The sequence below is a fragment of the Pelodiscus sinensis genome, chromosome 22, assembly GCF_052426305.1.
Source record: "Pelodiscus sinensis isolate ZL-2025 chromosome 22, ASM5242630v1, whole genome shotgun sequence".
Classification (NCBI taxonomy): Eukaryota; Metazoa; Chordata; order Testudines; family Trionychidae; genus Pelodiscus; species Pelodiscus sinensis.
The window spans coordinates 22,485,041-22,502,054 of NC_143073.1; the positions used below are offsets into that span (position 1 = coordinate 22,485,041).

General features: G+C 59.7%; 1 protein-coding gene across 5 annotated transcripts; it reads left to right on the forward strand.

Annotated features, from left to right (window-relative positions):
• Positions 1–15: 15 nt before the first annotated feature.
• Positions 16–16,548, forward strand: LOC102448662 (uncharacterized). 5 transcript variants are annotated; one of them, XM_089772264.1, is made up of 14 exons: positions 16–368; positions 4,810–5,163; positions 5,384–5,516; positions 6,240–6,383; positions 7,846–8,058; positions 8,408–8,773; positions 9,004–9,303; positions 9,984–10,349; positions 10,580–10,879; positions 11,755–12,120; positions 12,313–12,612; positions 12,807–13,103; positions 14,256–14,341; positions 14,694–16,548. In XM_089772264.1, the coding sequence occupies exons 2-14, from the start codon at positions 4,960–4,962 to the stop codon at positions 15,195–15,197; spliced, it is 3,579 nt and encodes a 1,192-aa protein (XP_089628390.1). In that variant the 5' UTR covers positions 16–368; positions 4,810–4,959; the 3' UTR covers positions 15,198–16,548. The 5 variants fall into 5 exon arrangements, with proteins under 5 accessions (XP_089628390.1, XP_089628391.1, XP_089628392.1 ...); XM_089772265.1 differs by having other exon boundaries at positions 4,832–5,163; XM_089772266.1 differs by lacking the exon at positions 6,240–6,383.
• Positions 16,549–17,014: the final 466 nt, after the last annotated feature.

A 17,014-nucleotide genomic window follows, 5' to 3' on the forward strand; every position in this document is an offset into this window, starting at 1 on the left:
CCCCGGGTGAGGAACAGATGTGCCAAAGGCTGGGGGAGGGGGGGTTTGCAGAGACATGGAGCATTGCTGGGGGGGGCAAAAGGGAAGGGTGGAGGGGGTGGGGTACATGCCATTGGCTGGAGAAAGTAGCTTTCAGCTGCGTCACATGGGGGACAGACCTCTGCACCCTGCTGGAGGGTGTGAGAGCTGTGCTAGGGCTGTCTGTCCCTTGCTAGGTGGGGCATCTCAGGCACCTGCGGGACCATCGCCCCCTGCTGGATTCTCTGCCCTGCTTTAAGTTGCAAGGAGACTAGGGAAGAGCAGAGCAGCTAAACCAGCCTCTAGGACCCATCCATCTCGCCCCAGGAATCTCTCGGGCTACCGCCAAGGTAAGGGGCCTCCCGCGGCCTCACCTCTGGAGACTGCAGGGTCATCTTCAGATCTGCTGCTTGGGGGCCCAGTTCCCTTAATCTGACACTTTCCCCAAGCAGAAATGAAAATGCTTCCTGGTGGGGGGCTGGGCATACGTCTTGCTTCGGTCACGTGGAGTCGTTTTGTTAGAATCCTAGAGCTGGCAGAGACCTCAGGGCTGTGTCTAGACTGTATCCCTTTTCCATAAAAGGGATGCAAATTAGACACATCGCAATTGCAAATGAAGCGGGGATTTAAATCCCCCACGCTTCATTTGCATAAAAATGGCTGCCGCTTTTTTCCAGCTCGGAGCTTTGCCGGAGAAAAGCGCCAGTCTAGACGGGGATCTTTCGGAAAATAAAGCCTTTTCCGAAAGATCCCTTATTCCTCTTAAAATGGGATCTTTCGGGAAAGGGTTTATTTTCCAAAAGATCCGCGTCTAGACTGGCGCTTTTTTCCGGCAAAGCCCCGAGCCGAAAAATGCGGCAGCCATTTTTATGCAAATGAAGCGGGGAAGATTTAAATCCCCGCTTCATTTGCAATTGCGATGTGTCTAATTTGCATCCCTTTTACGGAAAAGGGATGCAGTCTAGACACAGCCCTGGAGTCATCAAATTCAGCCCCCTGGCCAGGGCAGGACCAATCCCAACTAAATCAACCCAGCCAGGGCTTTGTCAAGCGAGACTTAAAAACCTCTAGGGAACCCATCCCAGTGCTTCACCTGCCTCCTAGGGAAATAGCTTTTCCTAATCTCCAATCTAGACCTCCCCCGCTGTAACTTGAGCCCATTGCTCCTTGTTCTGCATCCACCACTGCTGAGAACACCCTCTCCAGCCTCTTTGGAGCCTCCCTAGGCGGAGTGACTCTGGATTTACGCTGCAGTGCAGGGATGACTGAGGAGAGGTGAGGGGTGACCACTTTTCTGCCAGGCCTGGAGTCACTCCAACAAGGAGCGGTTGACTCTGGATTGACTCCAGGGGGGAGCTCGGTGGGCATAGGCCAGGGTGTGCGGCAGGAACGCTTGGCTTTCCAGCAGGGTCCCAGCCCCAGCTCCCTGCCGGGGGAGGGCGGCTGGCGCAGCAGTGCCTCAAGGCTGTTTAGACGAACTGTGGAAGGTCTCCAGGTTGCTGCGAGTGGCCCCTCTGGGGGCCAGCGGGCTGCCTCGTGGGAAATGCCCTGACTGCCGTTTGTGTCTGGCCACAGGTCCCCTCAACCTGGCTCCCAACACCGGCCAGGGCAGCGGAAAGTGACGTTGCATTTAGCAACCGGAAGGCAGGATGCTCCTCTCCGGGGGGCGAGCGCGTGGCTTCAGGGATCCCGGGCGGATGAGAGTTTTGAGGGGCCTAGGGCAGCATAATTTTATGGGGCCCCCTTTTGGAGAATAGAAAAAAGGCGTCCCCCTGTGCCCACTCCTCCAATAGCCCCACTCTGATCGTGTGAGCTGCCCCTCCTCATCCCCTCTTCTAACACCTCCCTCTCCAGACCTGCCCTGCCTCTCTCCTCTGGTGCTGGTCCCTCCCCTGCAGGTGTCTGCCCTTCTGCTTCACCCCCAGAATCCCCTGGCACCTGCACCTTCCCTTAGTCCTGCACCCTCCTGGTGCCTCCCCTCCCTCACTGCCCCTGCACCCTTTGCCCTCCTTTTCCCTAATGCCCACCCCCTCACCACCTTCTGTGCCCTCACACGTGCCTTGCTCCATCCCTACCTTCCTCATGCCCACCCCTTCTTTCAAGCCTTCTCCCAGCACCTCCCCCTCCCCCTTTTAGCCCCCAATGCCCTTACCTTCTCCTCTCCCAGCATCACCCTGTCCCCCCTCCCACTGACACCTCCCCTCCTGCCCTTTTCCTCACTGTCTCCACTTGGCCCCCTGGCATTTGTCTCTCCTCCACCCTGCCCCTTGGTGCCTTCCCCTTTCTTCTCCTGACCTGCCCCCCTCCCCTCAGCACAAGCCCCTTCCTCTGCCACCCATCTTCTGCCTTCCAGTTTGCAGGGCGGCCGCAGCCCCGGCCCAGGCTCCAGACAACGTGCCGGGCCACTTGGTGCAACTCTGGGCAGCGCGGTTTTAAAGTCCTGGGCCATGACATCACGTCAGGCCCAGGCATCTCCCCTCTCAGCTGTTGCGTGGCGTTTCAGCATGCCGTGCATGGGCTCCCTCGGCCCCACGTGGCCCGTACTGGCCAGCATGGGAATTTCAAGTGCAGGGCTGCCGTGCTCTGTCAAAATCCCCCGCCTCCTCCAGCAGCCAGGAAATTCCCGGTATCCCGCCTGGCTAGTCCGCCCCCGGTGCTGGCACGGGGCCTATTGAAGCACAGCTGCCCGCTCGCCCTGCCTTATATCCGCCACCGGGGATCCCCCCAGGTGAAACGTCATCGACACGGGCTCGCACCCCGGCAAGCGACTTGGCCTGGTCAGTCGCTTCGCCGGGGGGGACGAGAACAACTTTGGGGAGAAGCCTAGTCCCCCAGGCAGGTCGAGAGGAGCCAGGCTCTCTGCAGAGTGACTCGCATGGGGAAGATGTTCGTGAAGCATCCTTTGTGCCTACAGTTCAGAAAAGCAAAATCCAGTGTGTGGCAGCGTTATTGCGCTGGTGGGTGGCAGGCCCATGGCTGCAAGCGGTGTTGTGGTGCTGGGTGATAGGCCCCAGCTGGCTGGGTGCAGGCGGTGTTGGGCGCCAGGCCCCGGCTGGCTGGGTGCGGGCGGTGTTGGGCGCCAGGCCCCGGCTGGCTGGGTGCAGGCGGTGTTGGGCGCCAGGCCCCGGCTGGCTGGGTGCAGGCGGTGTTGGGCGCCAGGCCCCGGCTGGCTGGGTGCAGGCGGTGTTGGGCGCCAGGCCCCGGCTGGCTGGGTGCAGGCGGTGTTGGGCGCCAGGCCCCGGCTGGCTGGGTGCAGGCGGTGTTGGGCGCCAGGCCCCGGCTGGCTGGCTGCAGGCGGTGTTGGGCGCCAGGCCCCGGCTGGCTGGGTGCAGGCGGTGTTGGGCGCCAGGCCCCGGCTGGCTGGGTGCAGGCGGTGTTGGGGGCCAGGCCCCGGCTGGCTGGGTGCAGGCGGTGTTGGGTGCAGGCGGTGTTGGGCGCCAGGCCCCGGCTGGCTGGCTGCAGGCGGTGTTGGGCGCCAGGCCCCGGCTGGCTGGGTGCAGGCGGTGTTGGGCGCCAGGCCCCGGCTGGCTGGCTGCAGGCGGTGTTGGGCGCCAGGCCCCGGCTGGCTGGCTGCAGGCGGTGTTGGGCGCCAGGCCCCGGCTGGCTGGGTGCAGGCGGTGTTGGGCGCCAGGCCCCGGCTGGCTGGGTGCAGGCGGTGTTGGGCGCCAGGCCCCGGCTGGCTGGGTGCAGGCGGTGTTGGGGGCCAGGCCCCGGCTGGCTGGGTGCAGGCGGTGTTGGGTGCAGGCGGTGTTGGGCGCCAGGCCCCGGCTGGCTGGCTGCAGGCGGTGTTGGGCGCCAGGCCCCGGCTGGCTGGCTGCAGGCGGTGTTGGGCGCCAGGCCCCGGCTGGCTGGCTGCAGGCGGTGCTGGGCGCCAGGCCCCGGCTGGCTGGCTGCAGGCGGTGTTGGGCGCCAGGCCCCGGCTGGCTGGCTGCAGGCTGTGTTGGGCGCCAGGCCCCGGCTGGCTGGCTGCAGGCGGTGTTGGGCGCCAGGCCCCGGCTGGCTGGCTGCAGGCGGTGTTGGGCGCCAGGCCCCGGCTGGCTGGCTGCAGGCGGTGTTGGGCGCCAGGCCCCGGCTGGCTGGCTGCAGGCGGTGTTGCTGGCCCGGGTGTGGAACTGGAGTAACTCAGAGCCCCTAGGACCAGTTCCCCTTTTGCTAGGCCAGCTGGAAGTGGACCGTGCACAAATCTAAGTCACTTGCTCAGCCCCGGGCTTTGCTGTGGGCGAGGATGCGGTAACGCGGCTGCCTCTTCCGGCCTCTGAGTGGCGGCTGGGGGGGGGGGTGGCAAATGATCTTTTTGGTTTATAAAACCTGTTGTTTGGTTTTCCCACTTGCTGTGGTTTCTGGCAGAGGGTTATTTGTTAGATGGTTCCTTTTCCTTTTTCATAGCGGCGTGGCCTTATGGGAGAGATTAAACATAAGAGTGGCCAGACGGGGTCAGACCAATGATCAATCCAGCCCAGTGTCCTGTCTGCCCACAGTGGCCAATGCCCCAGAGGGATGGAACAGAACAGGGAATCATCATGTGATCCCTCCCCATGTCACCCACCTCCAGAGGCACCATTCCTACCCATCCTGGCTAATAGCCACTGATGGACCTAACCCCCGTGAGTTTTATCTAGCTCTTTTAGAATCCTGTTAAAATCCTGTTCTTCACAACATCCTCTGGCAAGGAATTCCACAGGTTTTGCACTGAGTGAAGAAAACTTCCTTTTGTTTGTTTTAAGGCTGTTTAAAATGGCAATGCAATAAAAACGGCAAAGTCTGAGTGAGTCTTCCTGTGTGTCCATCCAGCCGCTGTCTATCTGTGTCCCAGGCAGCTGTTCTGATGCTCCTGCTGCTGTCCACGCTCCTGATTTGCCACCTGCTCATTGGCTCCTGCATTATTGTCAGCGTCCTTCTACCGCACCATGGGACCAAATTCTGCCTTGGCACGAACTTGCCATGTCTCTGGGAAGTCACCTGTTTCCATCCCTCGTGCTTCCAAATCCAGGCCCTCTGGGAGTGCCTCGTTCAGGCCTCTCCCAGCTGCTGTTTCAAGCTCTCGGCAAACTCAGATGTAGTGCAGGCAACCCTCGCCTTGTGGTTACTCTTCCAACCAGGCAGCCCAGCCGTGTGATTGGTTTTCCCCACTGGAAGTGGAGATGGGTGAGTCCAGTTCTCTGGAATTTCTTCAGAATTACCTCCACTGTGGTGGTCTGGGAGCCACTTCCTTTCCCCACCCCCCACCCCCTTGCTTCCTGAAGCCAGCCCAGGGTAACTCCCCAGGATTTGACCCATTTCCCCCAGGCCTCTGGCCAGACAAAACAGCAGCAGTCAAGCTGCTCCTGTCACTTCACTATCAGCCTTGGTCATTCTCCAAGGGCAGCACTTGCGGCGCGTCCCAAGGGCAGGCTGGAGCTGGGATCCCTGTCGTGCACGAGGGAAACTGAGGCACCAGAGTGGGCCAGGAACGTGCCTTCGCTCACCTGTTTACGCTGCAGTTGTGGGCCAGGCGGAAGGTAATTTGAGGGCAAAGGGCCTGTCTGGCTGGGGCAGTTCTGGGTGAACAGGGCCGGGGGGGAAGGGCGGACAGGAAAGCAGGTGGGACCCGCCGTGAACCCGTCTGCCTGCGGGGCTGAACGGGACCCCCCGGGTCAGACTCTCCCACACTCCCTGCTCTCCGGGCGATTGACACAGGCGTGTGGGGGGTTGCACTGGGGCGCGCACACGCCCGGGCTCAGGCTCGGTGCTGGGGCCGTGGCACTCGGGCTGTGCAGGCCTGGGCGGCTGATTGGCCCCCTGCTGTACTCACTGGGCCGTGCTGGGGGGTGGATTTGAGTGTCTGGAGTTCCTGGAGGTGGCGCCCCCTAGAGGGGGGTGGCCTGGGGCCCGATTTCCCAGCCCCCACAGCCTGTTCAACCCGCCCCCCCCCCCACTCCGGGTACCCTCTACAGGGATGTTTGCCCCACCCCAGCGGAGTGGGGTAGTCCACACACGCCTCCCCTCCCACAGCCACGCTGGAGTCAGGCCAGGTCACATGCCAACCCCTCCTTGAGCGGCCACAGCCCTTCCCCTACCCCATCCCACCCCCCCACCGGTCTCCACCCCCGCTGTGTGTGAGCAACCGTCTCCCCCTGCGCTTGCTGTGTGCCCGGCTCCTTGGCGAGATCCCCTCCCCCTGCCCTGGCCGGCCTCTGTCCCAGCCCGCTGTGAGTCCCTCTGCCCGGGCGACCGCCACCCAGGGAGCCGCCGGTCTCGTGGAAATGAGGCACCAGGTCAGCCCGAGCCACTGACTTCCTGGAGGTCGACCGACTGGCTAAGCAGCAGTTCAGCAGAAGAGGACCTGGGGATTGCAGTGGGTGAGAAGCTGGAAATAGCCTCTCCTGGTAGGTTGCGCACTTCAGCCCCTCATCATTGTCATTGCCCTCTCCAATGCGTCCATATCCTTTCTGTACCGGGACACATTACTCCAGCTGTGGCCTCACCAGCCCTGAATAAAGGGGAACAATCACTGCCCTAGATCTGCTGGCAATGCTCCTCCTAATGCACCCTAGGATGCCATTAGCAAGGGCCCCCTTTTCACTGACTTCTCCGGCTTCTGTTCCCTTCTTATGGACTCCAACGCATCCCCAGGTTCTCAGCTCATGGGGAACGTGATGCCAACCCTCCGTCACCCGTGCTGCTTCCTCGGGGCTGTTCTGGGAGCTGGGGGAGGACAGACCCACCGGCCACACCCCAAGGGCAGGCGGGCATCCCGCACATTTCTACTGCGGCTTTAGGCAATTTGCTCACCATTTCCTGCCCCATGAGCGTTTTGCACAGACAGTGACACTATGGGAGACCTACCCATGATGGTGCCAAGATCTGTCTGCAGGAGTAACATCCCAGTGGCTGTGAGCGAAGAGGAAGGGCGAATAATAAACCCCAAGTGAATGTTCTCTGACTGAGCATGAGCTAAAAAGTCAAAGAAAAGCCAAGGGAAGGCTCTGGAAACTGATCTAAGCAAGTCCCAGAAATAGTGATCTGTACCTCACCCCCAGGTGAGGGGGCTAGCGGGCTGGGGTGTGACTGTGGGCCACAAGTAGGGCACACTGACATACAGCACAGAGTGTGGGCTGCCCGAGTGACAACCTGCCTCTCCCATGTTCATAAAACTATGATAATACTAGGACGGTGTGAGCCCTGTGGGGGTATCATACAAAAACTCATAACCCGCTGAACATTATGGTCCTGGTGAAATACAGGGAGCAACACTTTATGAAGTTTGAAGATTCTACGGGATGGCTGTTGCTGTAATTCCGGGTAACACCTACACAATTTTCTCAGAGACAAAGGCACATGGGGCCCAGCCCTGTGTTACGGAGCTGTTGTCCAGCAGGGCAGAAGGGACAGAGGGAGGGTATTGATGGGAAATGTATATTTCCTCAGTGAAGCTCAAATCCCACCACCTTCCCAGGCTGCTTTGGCCTTTGTTAAATTAATGGACTTTGTCTGAGCTCCCACAGGGGTGGGCAGAGGCTGGAGTGGGGAGTGTTTCCCAGTGATGCAGCATTGTGAGGGGCAGGAGGGACACGGCTGGTCTCCAGCCCTACTCGCATCCTGTCCAGTGTCAGCCCCCGTCAAACGGGAAATTCCCAGCAGGGGGTGTGAAACCAGAGCGGTGGTGTGATTGACGCGGTGCTGAGGACACAGGCTGTGGGGGATGGACACAGAGCGCGCTGGCTGCCCCAGCTCTGTGTGCACATGGGGCTGGGTGGGGCCGGCTGGATGTGACTTCCCCAAGAGAGGTGGGAGTCCCAGGCTCTGCAGTGCACCAGCTCTAACCACTAGCCCTCACTCTCCTCCCAGCAGCCCCTTTTATAACCACAAGGACACCCTCCAGCTCATTCCTCCCCAGGGTCTCCACACGCAGGGACCCCCTGGAAAGGGTGAATCGGGGCACCCGTGATCCCAGGCTGCCCCCAAAGCCGCAGAGCGAGAGGATGTGGGGGCCAGGAGCCGGCCAGACGCCCCCTTGCACCAGGCGAGGCCTCGGAATCCTCCTCGCGCTGCTCTGCCAGGGTAAGAGCCGCAGGGAGCCGGGGGCAGGAATCCCGCAGCGCCGGGGAGAGACCCAGGACTCCTGGCTTCAGACGCCTTCCTGTGCCAGAGCTGAGACTGTCAGATACAGGACGGTGGGAGGGGCACGGGCAGAGTGGGGGGCTGTGGGTTAAGGTAGAGGGGCACTGGGAGAGCTGAGGGTTGGGAGTCAGGATTGAGGGGCACTGGCAGAGCTGGGGGCTGTGGGCAGGGGTTGAGAGGCACTGACAGAGCTGGGGGCTGTGGGTCGGGGTTGGGGGGGTACTCGCAGAGCTGGGGGCTGTGGGTCAGGATCCAGGGGTACTACCAGTGCTCGTCTGTTCCCCTGCAGCCCAGCTCTCCCAGGGGCAGGTCTATCGGATCCAGGTGGCGCCCCATGTCACGGTGCAGCAGGGCCTCTGCGTGCTGCTCCCCTGCCATTTCACAGCCGATTTCGAGTCCCCCGGGCCTCTCTACAAATACTGGTTCCTTGAAGGTGCCGACAAAGATCACGGTGTGCCTGTGGCCAGCACCAACCCGGACAGGCCCCCACAGGAGTCCAGGGGTCGGATCCGCCTGGCTGGGGAGGCCGAGGACGACTGCTCCCTGAGCATCAGCGACGTGCGGGCTGACGACAGGAGGCGCTACTACTTCCGCTTCGAGAAGGGAGAGAGCAAATACAGCTACCTGGAGTTCCAGCTGCTGGTGAACGTCACAGGTGCAGCAGGGGGCCCAGTAATACTGAGTTTGGCTATGCCCAGTGGTGGGGAGTTCCATGGTTCAGTCCCCAAAATACCCAGTGGCGGGGAGTTTCAAAGGTTACCCCAATAATACCCAGTGGCAGGGAGGTCCATGGGTTAGCTTCAATAATATCCAGCAGCAGGGAGTTCCAGGGACTCACCACAGTAATTCCCACAGGGCTGAATCTTAATGGTTTCTCCTGCCTAGAGCTGAGGGACCAGCCAGTCCTGAGGGTCCCTGAGGTGCTGAAGCCCGGGCAGCCAGTGAATGTGACCTGCCAGGCTCCAGGCACCTGCTCTGGGACCCCTCCTCAAATCACCTGGACAGGAGGGTTCGACTCCACGGCCATGGACGTCTCAGAGCCCCAGGGGAACGGCAGCGTCTCCTACAGCTCCGTGCTCCACTTCACGCCCACCCTGGCTCACGATGGCACAGAGCTCGGCTGCACCGTCACGTACCCTGCGGTCGGGGTGTCCACCCGCCGAGCCCTCCGGCTCCACGTTGACTGTGAGTTGCCCCGTGCAGCTCCATGAAGGGAGTGGGGGCTAGTGGTTACACAGAGAGGCAGGACTCCTGGGTTCTATGCCTGGCAATGTGAGGGGAGTGGGGGCTAGGTGTTAGGGAGGGGGTGGAGTGGAGAACCAGGAGGGCATTGGGGTCGCAGGAGGCAGATCCCCCACACGCCCTGTGTCCCGTTGCAGACGTGCCAGAGCTACTGCCGGGGGGAACTGCACGGTGTGGGGCAGCGGGCCCGGGGGGGCGGCCACGTGCTATTGCGCGGCCGATGGGAACCCCCCGCCCCACCTCCAGTGGCACTTGCCCAGCCGCACCCGCCCCAGGGACATCGAGGGCCCTGAGCTGTGGGCCAAGTCCTGTGCGCGAGGCCGGGCCGTGAGCGGGGAGCTGCAGGGCCCGTCCGGGGCCCTGGCCAACGTGTTCTGTGCCACCGCCAAAGCCCACGGGCTGAGTTGGAAAGGGTTACAGGTCACGGTTGAGGGGCACTGGCATACCTGGGGGCTGTGGGTTACGGTTTTGGGGGCACTAGCAGAGCTAGGGGCTGTGGGTCGTGATTGGGGGGCACTGGCAGAGCTGGGGGCTGTGGGTCAGGGTTGGGGGGGTACTGGCAGAGCTGGGGTCTGTGGGTCAGGATCCAGGGGTACTACCAGTGCTGGTCTGTTCCCCTGCAGCCCAGCTCTCCCAGGGGCAGGTCTATCGGATCCAGGTGGCGCCCCATGTCACGGTGCAGCAGGGCCTCTGCGTGCTGCTCCCCTGCAATTTCACAGCCGATTTCAAGTCCCCCGGGCCTCTCTACAAATACTGGTTCCTTGAAGGCGCCGACAAAGATCACGGTGTGCCTGTGGCCAGCACCAACCCGGACAGGCCCCCACAGGAGTCCAGGGGTCGGATCCGCCTGGCTGGGGAGGCCGAGGACGACTGCTCCCTGAGCATCAGCGACGTGCGGGCTGAGGACAGGAGGCGCTACTACTTCCGCTTCGAGAAGGGAGAGAGCAAATACAGCTACCTGGAGTTCCAGCTGCTGGTGAACGTCACAGGTGCAGCAGGGGCCCCAGTAATACTGAGTTTGGCTATGCCCAGTGGCGGGGAGTTCCATGGTTCAGTCCCCAAAATACCCAGTGGCGGGGAGTTTCAAAGGTTACCCCAATAATACCCAGTGGCAGGGAGGTCCATGGGTTAGCTTCAATAATATCCAGCAGCAGGGAGTTCCAGGGATTCACCACAGTAATTCCCACAGGGCTGAATCTTAATGGTTTCTCCTGCCTAGAGCTGAGGGACCAGCCAGTCCTGAGGGTCCCTGAGGTGCTGAAGCCTGGGCAGCCAGTGAATGTGACCTGCCAGGCTCCGGGCACCTGCTCTGGGACCCCTCCTCAAATCACCTGGACAGGAGGGTTCGACTCCACGGCCATGGACGTCTCAGAGCCCCAGGGGAACGGCAGCGTCTCCTACAGCTCCGTGCTCCACTTCACGCCCACCCTGGCTCACGATGGCACAGAGCTCGGCTGCACCGTCACGTACCCTGCGGTCGGGGTGTCCACCCGCCGAGCCCTCCGGCTCCACGTTGACTGTGAGTTGCCCCGTGCAGCTCCGTGAAGGGAGTGGGGGCTAGTGGTTACACAGAGAGGCAGGACTCCTGGGTTCTATGCCTGGCAATGTGAGGAGAGTGGGGGCTAGGTGTTAGGGAGGGGGTGGAGTGGAGAACCAGGAGGGCATTGGGGTCGCAGGAGGCAGATCCCCCACACGCCCTGTGTCCTGTTGCAGACGTGCCAGAGCTACTGCCGGGGGGAACTGCACGGTGTGGGGCAGCAGGCCCGGGGGGGCGGCCACGTGTTATTGCGCGGCCGATGGGAACCCCCCGCCCCACCTCCAGTGGCACTTGCCCAGCCGCACCCACCCCAGGGACATCGAGGGCCCTGAGCTGCGGGCCAAGTCCTGGGCGCGAGGCCGGGCCGTGAGCGGGGAGCTGCAGGGCCCGGCCGGGGCCCTGGCCAACGTGTTCTGTGCCACCGCCAAAGCCCACGGGCTGAGTTGGAAAGGGTTACAGGTCACGGTTGAGGGGCACTGGCAAACCTGGGGGCTGTGGGTTACGGTTTTGGGGGCACTAGCAGAGCTAGGGGCTGTGGGTCGTGATTGGGGGGCACTGGTAGAGCTGGGGGCTGTGGATTGTGGTTGAGGGGCACTGGCAGAGCTGGGGGCTGTGGGTCGCGATTGGGGGGCACTGGTAGAGCTGGGGGCTGTGGATTGTGGTTGAGGGGCACTAGCAGAGCTAGGGGTTGTGGGTCGCGATTGGGGGGCACTGGTAGAGCTGGGGGCTGTGGATTGTGGTTGAGGGGCACTGGCAGAGCTGGGGGCTGTGGGTCAGGGTTGGGGGGGTACTGGCAGAGCTGGGGGCTGTGGGTCAGGATCCGGGGGTACTAGGAGTGCTGGTCTGTTCCCCTGCAGCCCAGCTCTCCCAGGGGCAGGTCTATCGGATCCAGGTGGCGCCCCATGTCACGGTGCAGCAGGGCCTCTGCGTGCTGCTCCCCTGCCATTTCACAGCCGATTTCGAGTCCCCCGGGCCTCTCTACAAATACTGGTTCCTTGAAGGCGCCGACAAAGATCACGGTGTGCCTGTGGCCAGCACCAACCCGGACAGGCCCCCACAGGAGTCCAGGGGTCGGATCCGCCTGGCTGGGGAGGCCGAGGACGACTGCTCCCTGATCATCAGCGACGTGTGGGCTGATGACAGGAGGCGCTACTACTTCCGCTTCGAGAAGGGAGAGAGCAAATACAGCTACCTGGAGTTCCAGCTGCTGGTGAACGTCACAGGTGCAGCAGGGGCCCCAGTAATACTGAGTTTGGCTATGCCCAGTGGCGGGGAGTTCCATGGCTCAGTCCTGAAAATACCCAGTGGCAGGGAGGTCCATGGGTTAGCTTCAATAATATCCAGCAGCAGGGAGTTCCAGGGATTCACCACAGTAATTCCCACAGGGCTGAATCTTAATGGTTTCTCCTGCCTAGAGCTGACGGAGCAGCCAGTCCTGAGGGTCCCTGAGGTGCTGAAGCCCGGGCAGCCAGTGAATGTGACCTGCCAGGCTCCAGGCACCTGCTCTGGGACCCCTCCTCAAATCACCTGGACAGGAGGGTTCGACTCCGTGGCCATGGACGTCTCAGAGCCCCAGGGGAATGGCAGCGTCTCCTACAGCTCCGTGCTCCACTTCACGCCCACCCTGTTGCACGATGGCAAAGAGCTCGGCTGCACCGTCACATACCCTGAGGTCGGGCTGTCCACCCGCCGAGCCCTCCGGCTCCACGTCGGCTGTGAGTCTCCCTGTGCAGCTCCGTGAAGGAAGTGGGGGTTAGTGGTTACACAGACAGGGAGGACTCCTGGGTTCTCTGCCTGGCAATGTGAGGGCAGTGGGGGCTAGTGGTTGGGGAGGGGGTGGATCTGAGAGCCAGGAAGTCAGTGGGGTCCCAGGAGGCAAATCCCCCACACGCCCTGTGTCCTGTTGCAGACGCGCCGGAGCTGCTGCCGGGAGGGAACTGCACGATGCGGGGCAGCGGGCCCGGGGGGGTGGCCACATGTTACTGTGCGGCCGAGGGGAACCCCCCACCCCACCTCCAGTGGCGCCTGCCCAACCGCGCCGTCCCCGGAGACTTCGAGGGCCCTGAGCTGCGGGCCAAGTCCTGGGCACAAGGCCCGGCCGTGAGCGGGGAGCTGCAGGGCCCGGCTGGGGCCCTGACCAACGTGTCCTGCGCCGCTGCCAACGCCCATGGGCAGAGCCAGGCCGAGCTGCCCCTCGTGCCTGCAGGTACCTGGGACCCGTGGGAGTGGGGGGCGGGTCCCTGCTACCATAATTACCCACATGTACACCCCAGCCTGGGTATATGCTGCATTGCAGGTGCAGCAGGGTGGTAGGAGCTGGCATGGGGTGTACTCCTGTCATAATTACACTCATACACAGTCGTGTCTGCCAGTACCGTAATTACTCTGCTACGCAGATTGGCCGTGAAGGGAGTGGGGGCTAGTGGTTATGGAGAGAGGCAGGACTCCTGGGTTCTTTGCTTGGCAAAGTGAGGGGAGTGGGGTCTAGTGGTTGGGGAGGGGGTGGAGCCAAGAGCCAGGAGGTCATTGGGGTCCTAGGAGGCAAATCCCCCACATGCCCTCTGTCCCACGGGAGACGCACCTGAGCACTTGATAGGGGAGTACTACTCGGTGTGGGGCAGTGGGCGGGGGGGTGGCTACGTGTTACTGCGCGGCCGAGGGGAACTCCCCTCCCCTCCTTCAGTGGCTCTGAGGGCCCCGAGCTGCAGGCCAAGTCCTGGTTGGGAGACCAAGCCGAGAGCGGGGAGCTTCAGGGCCTGGCCAACCTGTCCTGTGCTGCCGCTAACGCCCATGGGCAGAGCCTGGCCAATCTGCCCCTCATGCCTGCAGGGACCAGGACCCGAGGGAGCAGGTGTGGGGGCCCCTGCTACCGCAATTACTCACATATACACCCCAGCCTGGGTATAAGCTGCAGGGCTGAGGCGACTGGGTGGTGGGGGCTGGCATGGGGCATCCTGCTGTTATAATTATGCTCATACACAGTCATGTCTGCTAGTACCGTAATTACTCTGCTACACAGATTAGCCTAAATATAATTTGCCTTTTATTTATTATAGACTGAGATTGGGGTTGGGGTTACCGTATATTCTCAAACCCAAACAGAAGCCACCCCCAGCTTACCTCAGGGCCAGGGAAACCCAGGAAGCAGTGGGTAGCTAGTGAGCTCATACCGTATTTTCTTAGATATACACCATGCCCCTGCCCAATGTCTCTGAGGGGAGGGGACAATAGCACCTTCCCCCCATGCATGAGCAGGATGTAGCTAACTGTAATTACCCTCATACACATGCTTCCCCATGCCCTGCTTGACGCCATTCATCCCACTTCTCACACCAACAGTGTCCGTGTCTCTCCTCAGGTGATGGCAATTTCCTGCTTAGAGTCTGCAGTGGAGTCATTGGCGGCATTTTACTCCTCTTGATGCTGGTGATCATGGTCTGCAAGGTAGCTAGAGGCAAATGAGGGCAGACAGACCAAGAGAACTGGCCGAGGAGGACTGAGGGTGGTGAATCCATTAACAAACAGGGAACTGAGAAGGGATTGGATGCTGCTCTCCTGTAGCATGAGGCTCCTCTAAGACAGAATTAGCCTACAGACTTTCTGCCACTGGGTAGTAGCAGGGATAACCTGTGGAACTCCATGCTACCAGATATTATCAAATTTAACCCATAGGATCCCCTGTCACTAAATGATAGAATCCTTAACCCATGGGACTCCCTGCCACTGGGGATTGGTTGCATTAACCTCTAGGACTCCAGGGCTGTGGGAACTGAGCTAAAGCTTTTCACTTCTGCAGGAAAGACACAAAAGAGGGTCCTTCAAGCTACGACAACAGAGGCAATGGGGAGAAGCCCAGCAAGGCGAAGAAAGAGGAGAAGTTCAACTAGTACAAGGCCAGTGCAGGGGGAGAGGTGGGGAACACGAGGGCTGCGGGCCTCTACACATGCCTTCCCTGGATGGGTGGGGGCTCTCCCCTGGCAGGCAGGGCTGGCCCCAGTGCCCCAGCGCAGCACTAGGGGGCACTGTGCTGCCGTTGTTCTCCCTGAGATACTGGCCAGAGCCTTCCAGTGCTGTTGGTAACCAGATGTCTCCTCTGTTTATCAGAGTTTGGGGGTCATGGATCTGGCTGATATTGCCGGATTCCCAGATAGTTAATGGTATTTGCCTTCCAAACAGCCATGCTGGTGCCCTAGATACATTAGTCTTCCTTCCTGCCCCTGGCTTCAGCTTGACACTTAATAAGCTGTCCCCATGCGGTGTTGTATGGGGCCGTTCCCCAGCTGCTCCACCCCAGAAGTAGCTGCACCTAAGACACTGTGTGAACCAACCCTTCCTTTTTGCAGAGCTGAGCACTGATGACTATGAGAACAGAGAGCAAGTGGAAAATGATGAGAATTTAGCAGAAGGAGGAGATGGAGCCTAATAGAGTATTGGCAATTGGCAGACACATTTGCCATCTGACCACATCTACTCCAGTGTCTCACCCTAGAGCGGGAGTGGACGAGCTGACAGTGCTTCTATTTAAGCAAGTGCTTGTATCACCCCATGCTTTCTTTTGAAATCCTGAGAGCCATCCTTACTGTTTTGCCCCAAGTCAATGATGGATTTTACTGTAAAATGTTTCAGAATACATGGATCTGCTTTTGTACTTTCAGTGCATTCACAGTGGCTTGATTATATTATAATACTGAGTTTAATCTGCAAGACTCCCTGCCACTGGCTATTAGCATCTTTAAATTCTGGAACCCCCTGCCAATAGCTATTAACAAGACTTCCCGCCATGCTGTATCAATTGGACTTGTCTGCATTCCTCCCTGCCTCTGGGAATTAGAGGGGTTAACCCCTGGGATTCCCTGCTTCTTGCTATTTGGGGAGTTAGCCTGCAGGACTGCCTGCCACTGGGGATCAGTAGATTTATCTCCGGAGGAGGGGAGCACTCATATCAGTGTTAAACCAAAGAACTCACAGCCACCACCCTCCCCATGGTTTATGAAAATAGATGTATGAATAAGCGTGACTTGAAGGCAAAATCAATCACATGACGTAGCATTTTTAAAGCTACGATCTGCTGCATGTCCATATTCACTTTCTGTGCAGGGATCTTTCTTGTGTGAGCAGTTGGAAAAGTGAAGTGTGAATCTGGGTCAATCTAGACATTGGCATGTGAGCCTGTAGTGGCACTGGGGAACTCAATGGCCCAGTGCTCAAGATCACAGTCTGTCAATGGGCTTGTTTTTCCTGTAAGCCTGTTTTGTAATTGGCTCTACAAAGGCCTGTGGCCAGGCCAGCTGATGCTGGAACCCATTCTGGGTCTGGTACTTTCCAACTCAAGATGAGACAAGTTTGGACTGAACACAAAGAATTCCTGCCTTGCGCAAAGAGGTAGAAAGGGGGGAATAGGGGCAGTGGCCAGATTACACGAGACCCCCGATTTACCCCCCAAGAAGCCAGTTGGGAATATCTAAGATTGAAGAGTGGTCAGAACTGGGCCCAACCCAGGTGGTTTCCCAGCTGGTGAGAGAATCCGATTAGAACAAGTCTCAGGGTGAGAATTTGCATGTCACAAATAACGTCCCTTGATCTGAGTGTTTCACTTGCAACCACTTAGGTCTGACCTTTTAAACTTAATAAAACCCTTTGTTCTTTATCAGGCCTTTCGTAAACAATTGCTTATAAGGGCAACAAAAATGATGAGGGGTTTGGAGCGGGTCTCATATGACGAGAGATTAAAAAGACTTGGACTTTTCAGCTTAGAAAACAGCAGCCTCAGGGGGATATGACAGAGGTCTCCATGACTGCCCTGGAGAAAGTGAATGTGGAAAAGTGATTTACTTGTTTCCAGAATAAAAGAACGAAGGGTCACCAAATGAAATCAATAGGCAGCAGGTTTCAAACAAACAAAAGGAAGTTTTTCTGCACGCAGCACAGTCAACCTGTGGAACTCCTCGCCAGAGGATGTTGTGAAGACCTGGACTTTAACAGGGTTCAAAAAAGAGCTAGCTACATTCATGGAGGTTAGGTTCATCAATGGCTATTAGCCAGGATGGGTAGCAGTGGTGACCCTAGCCTCTGTTTCTCTGGAAGTGGGTGACAGGTGGGAATCACATGGTGATTCCT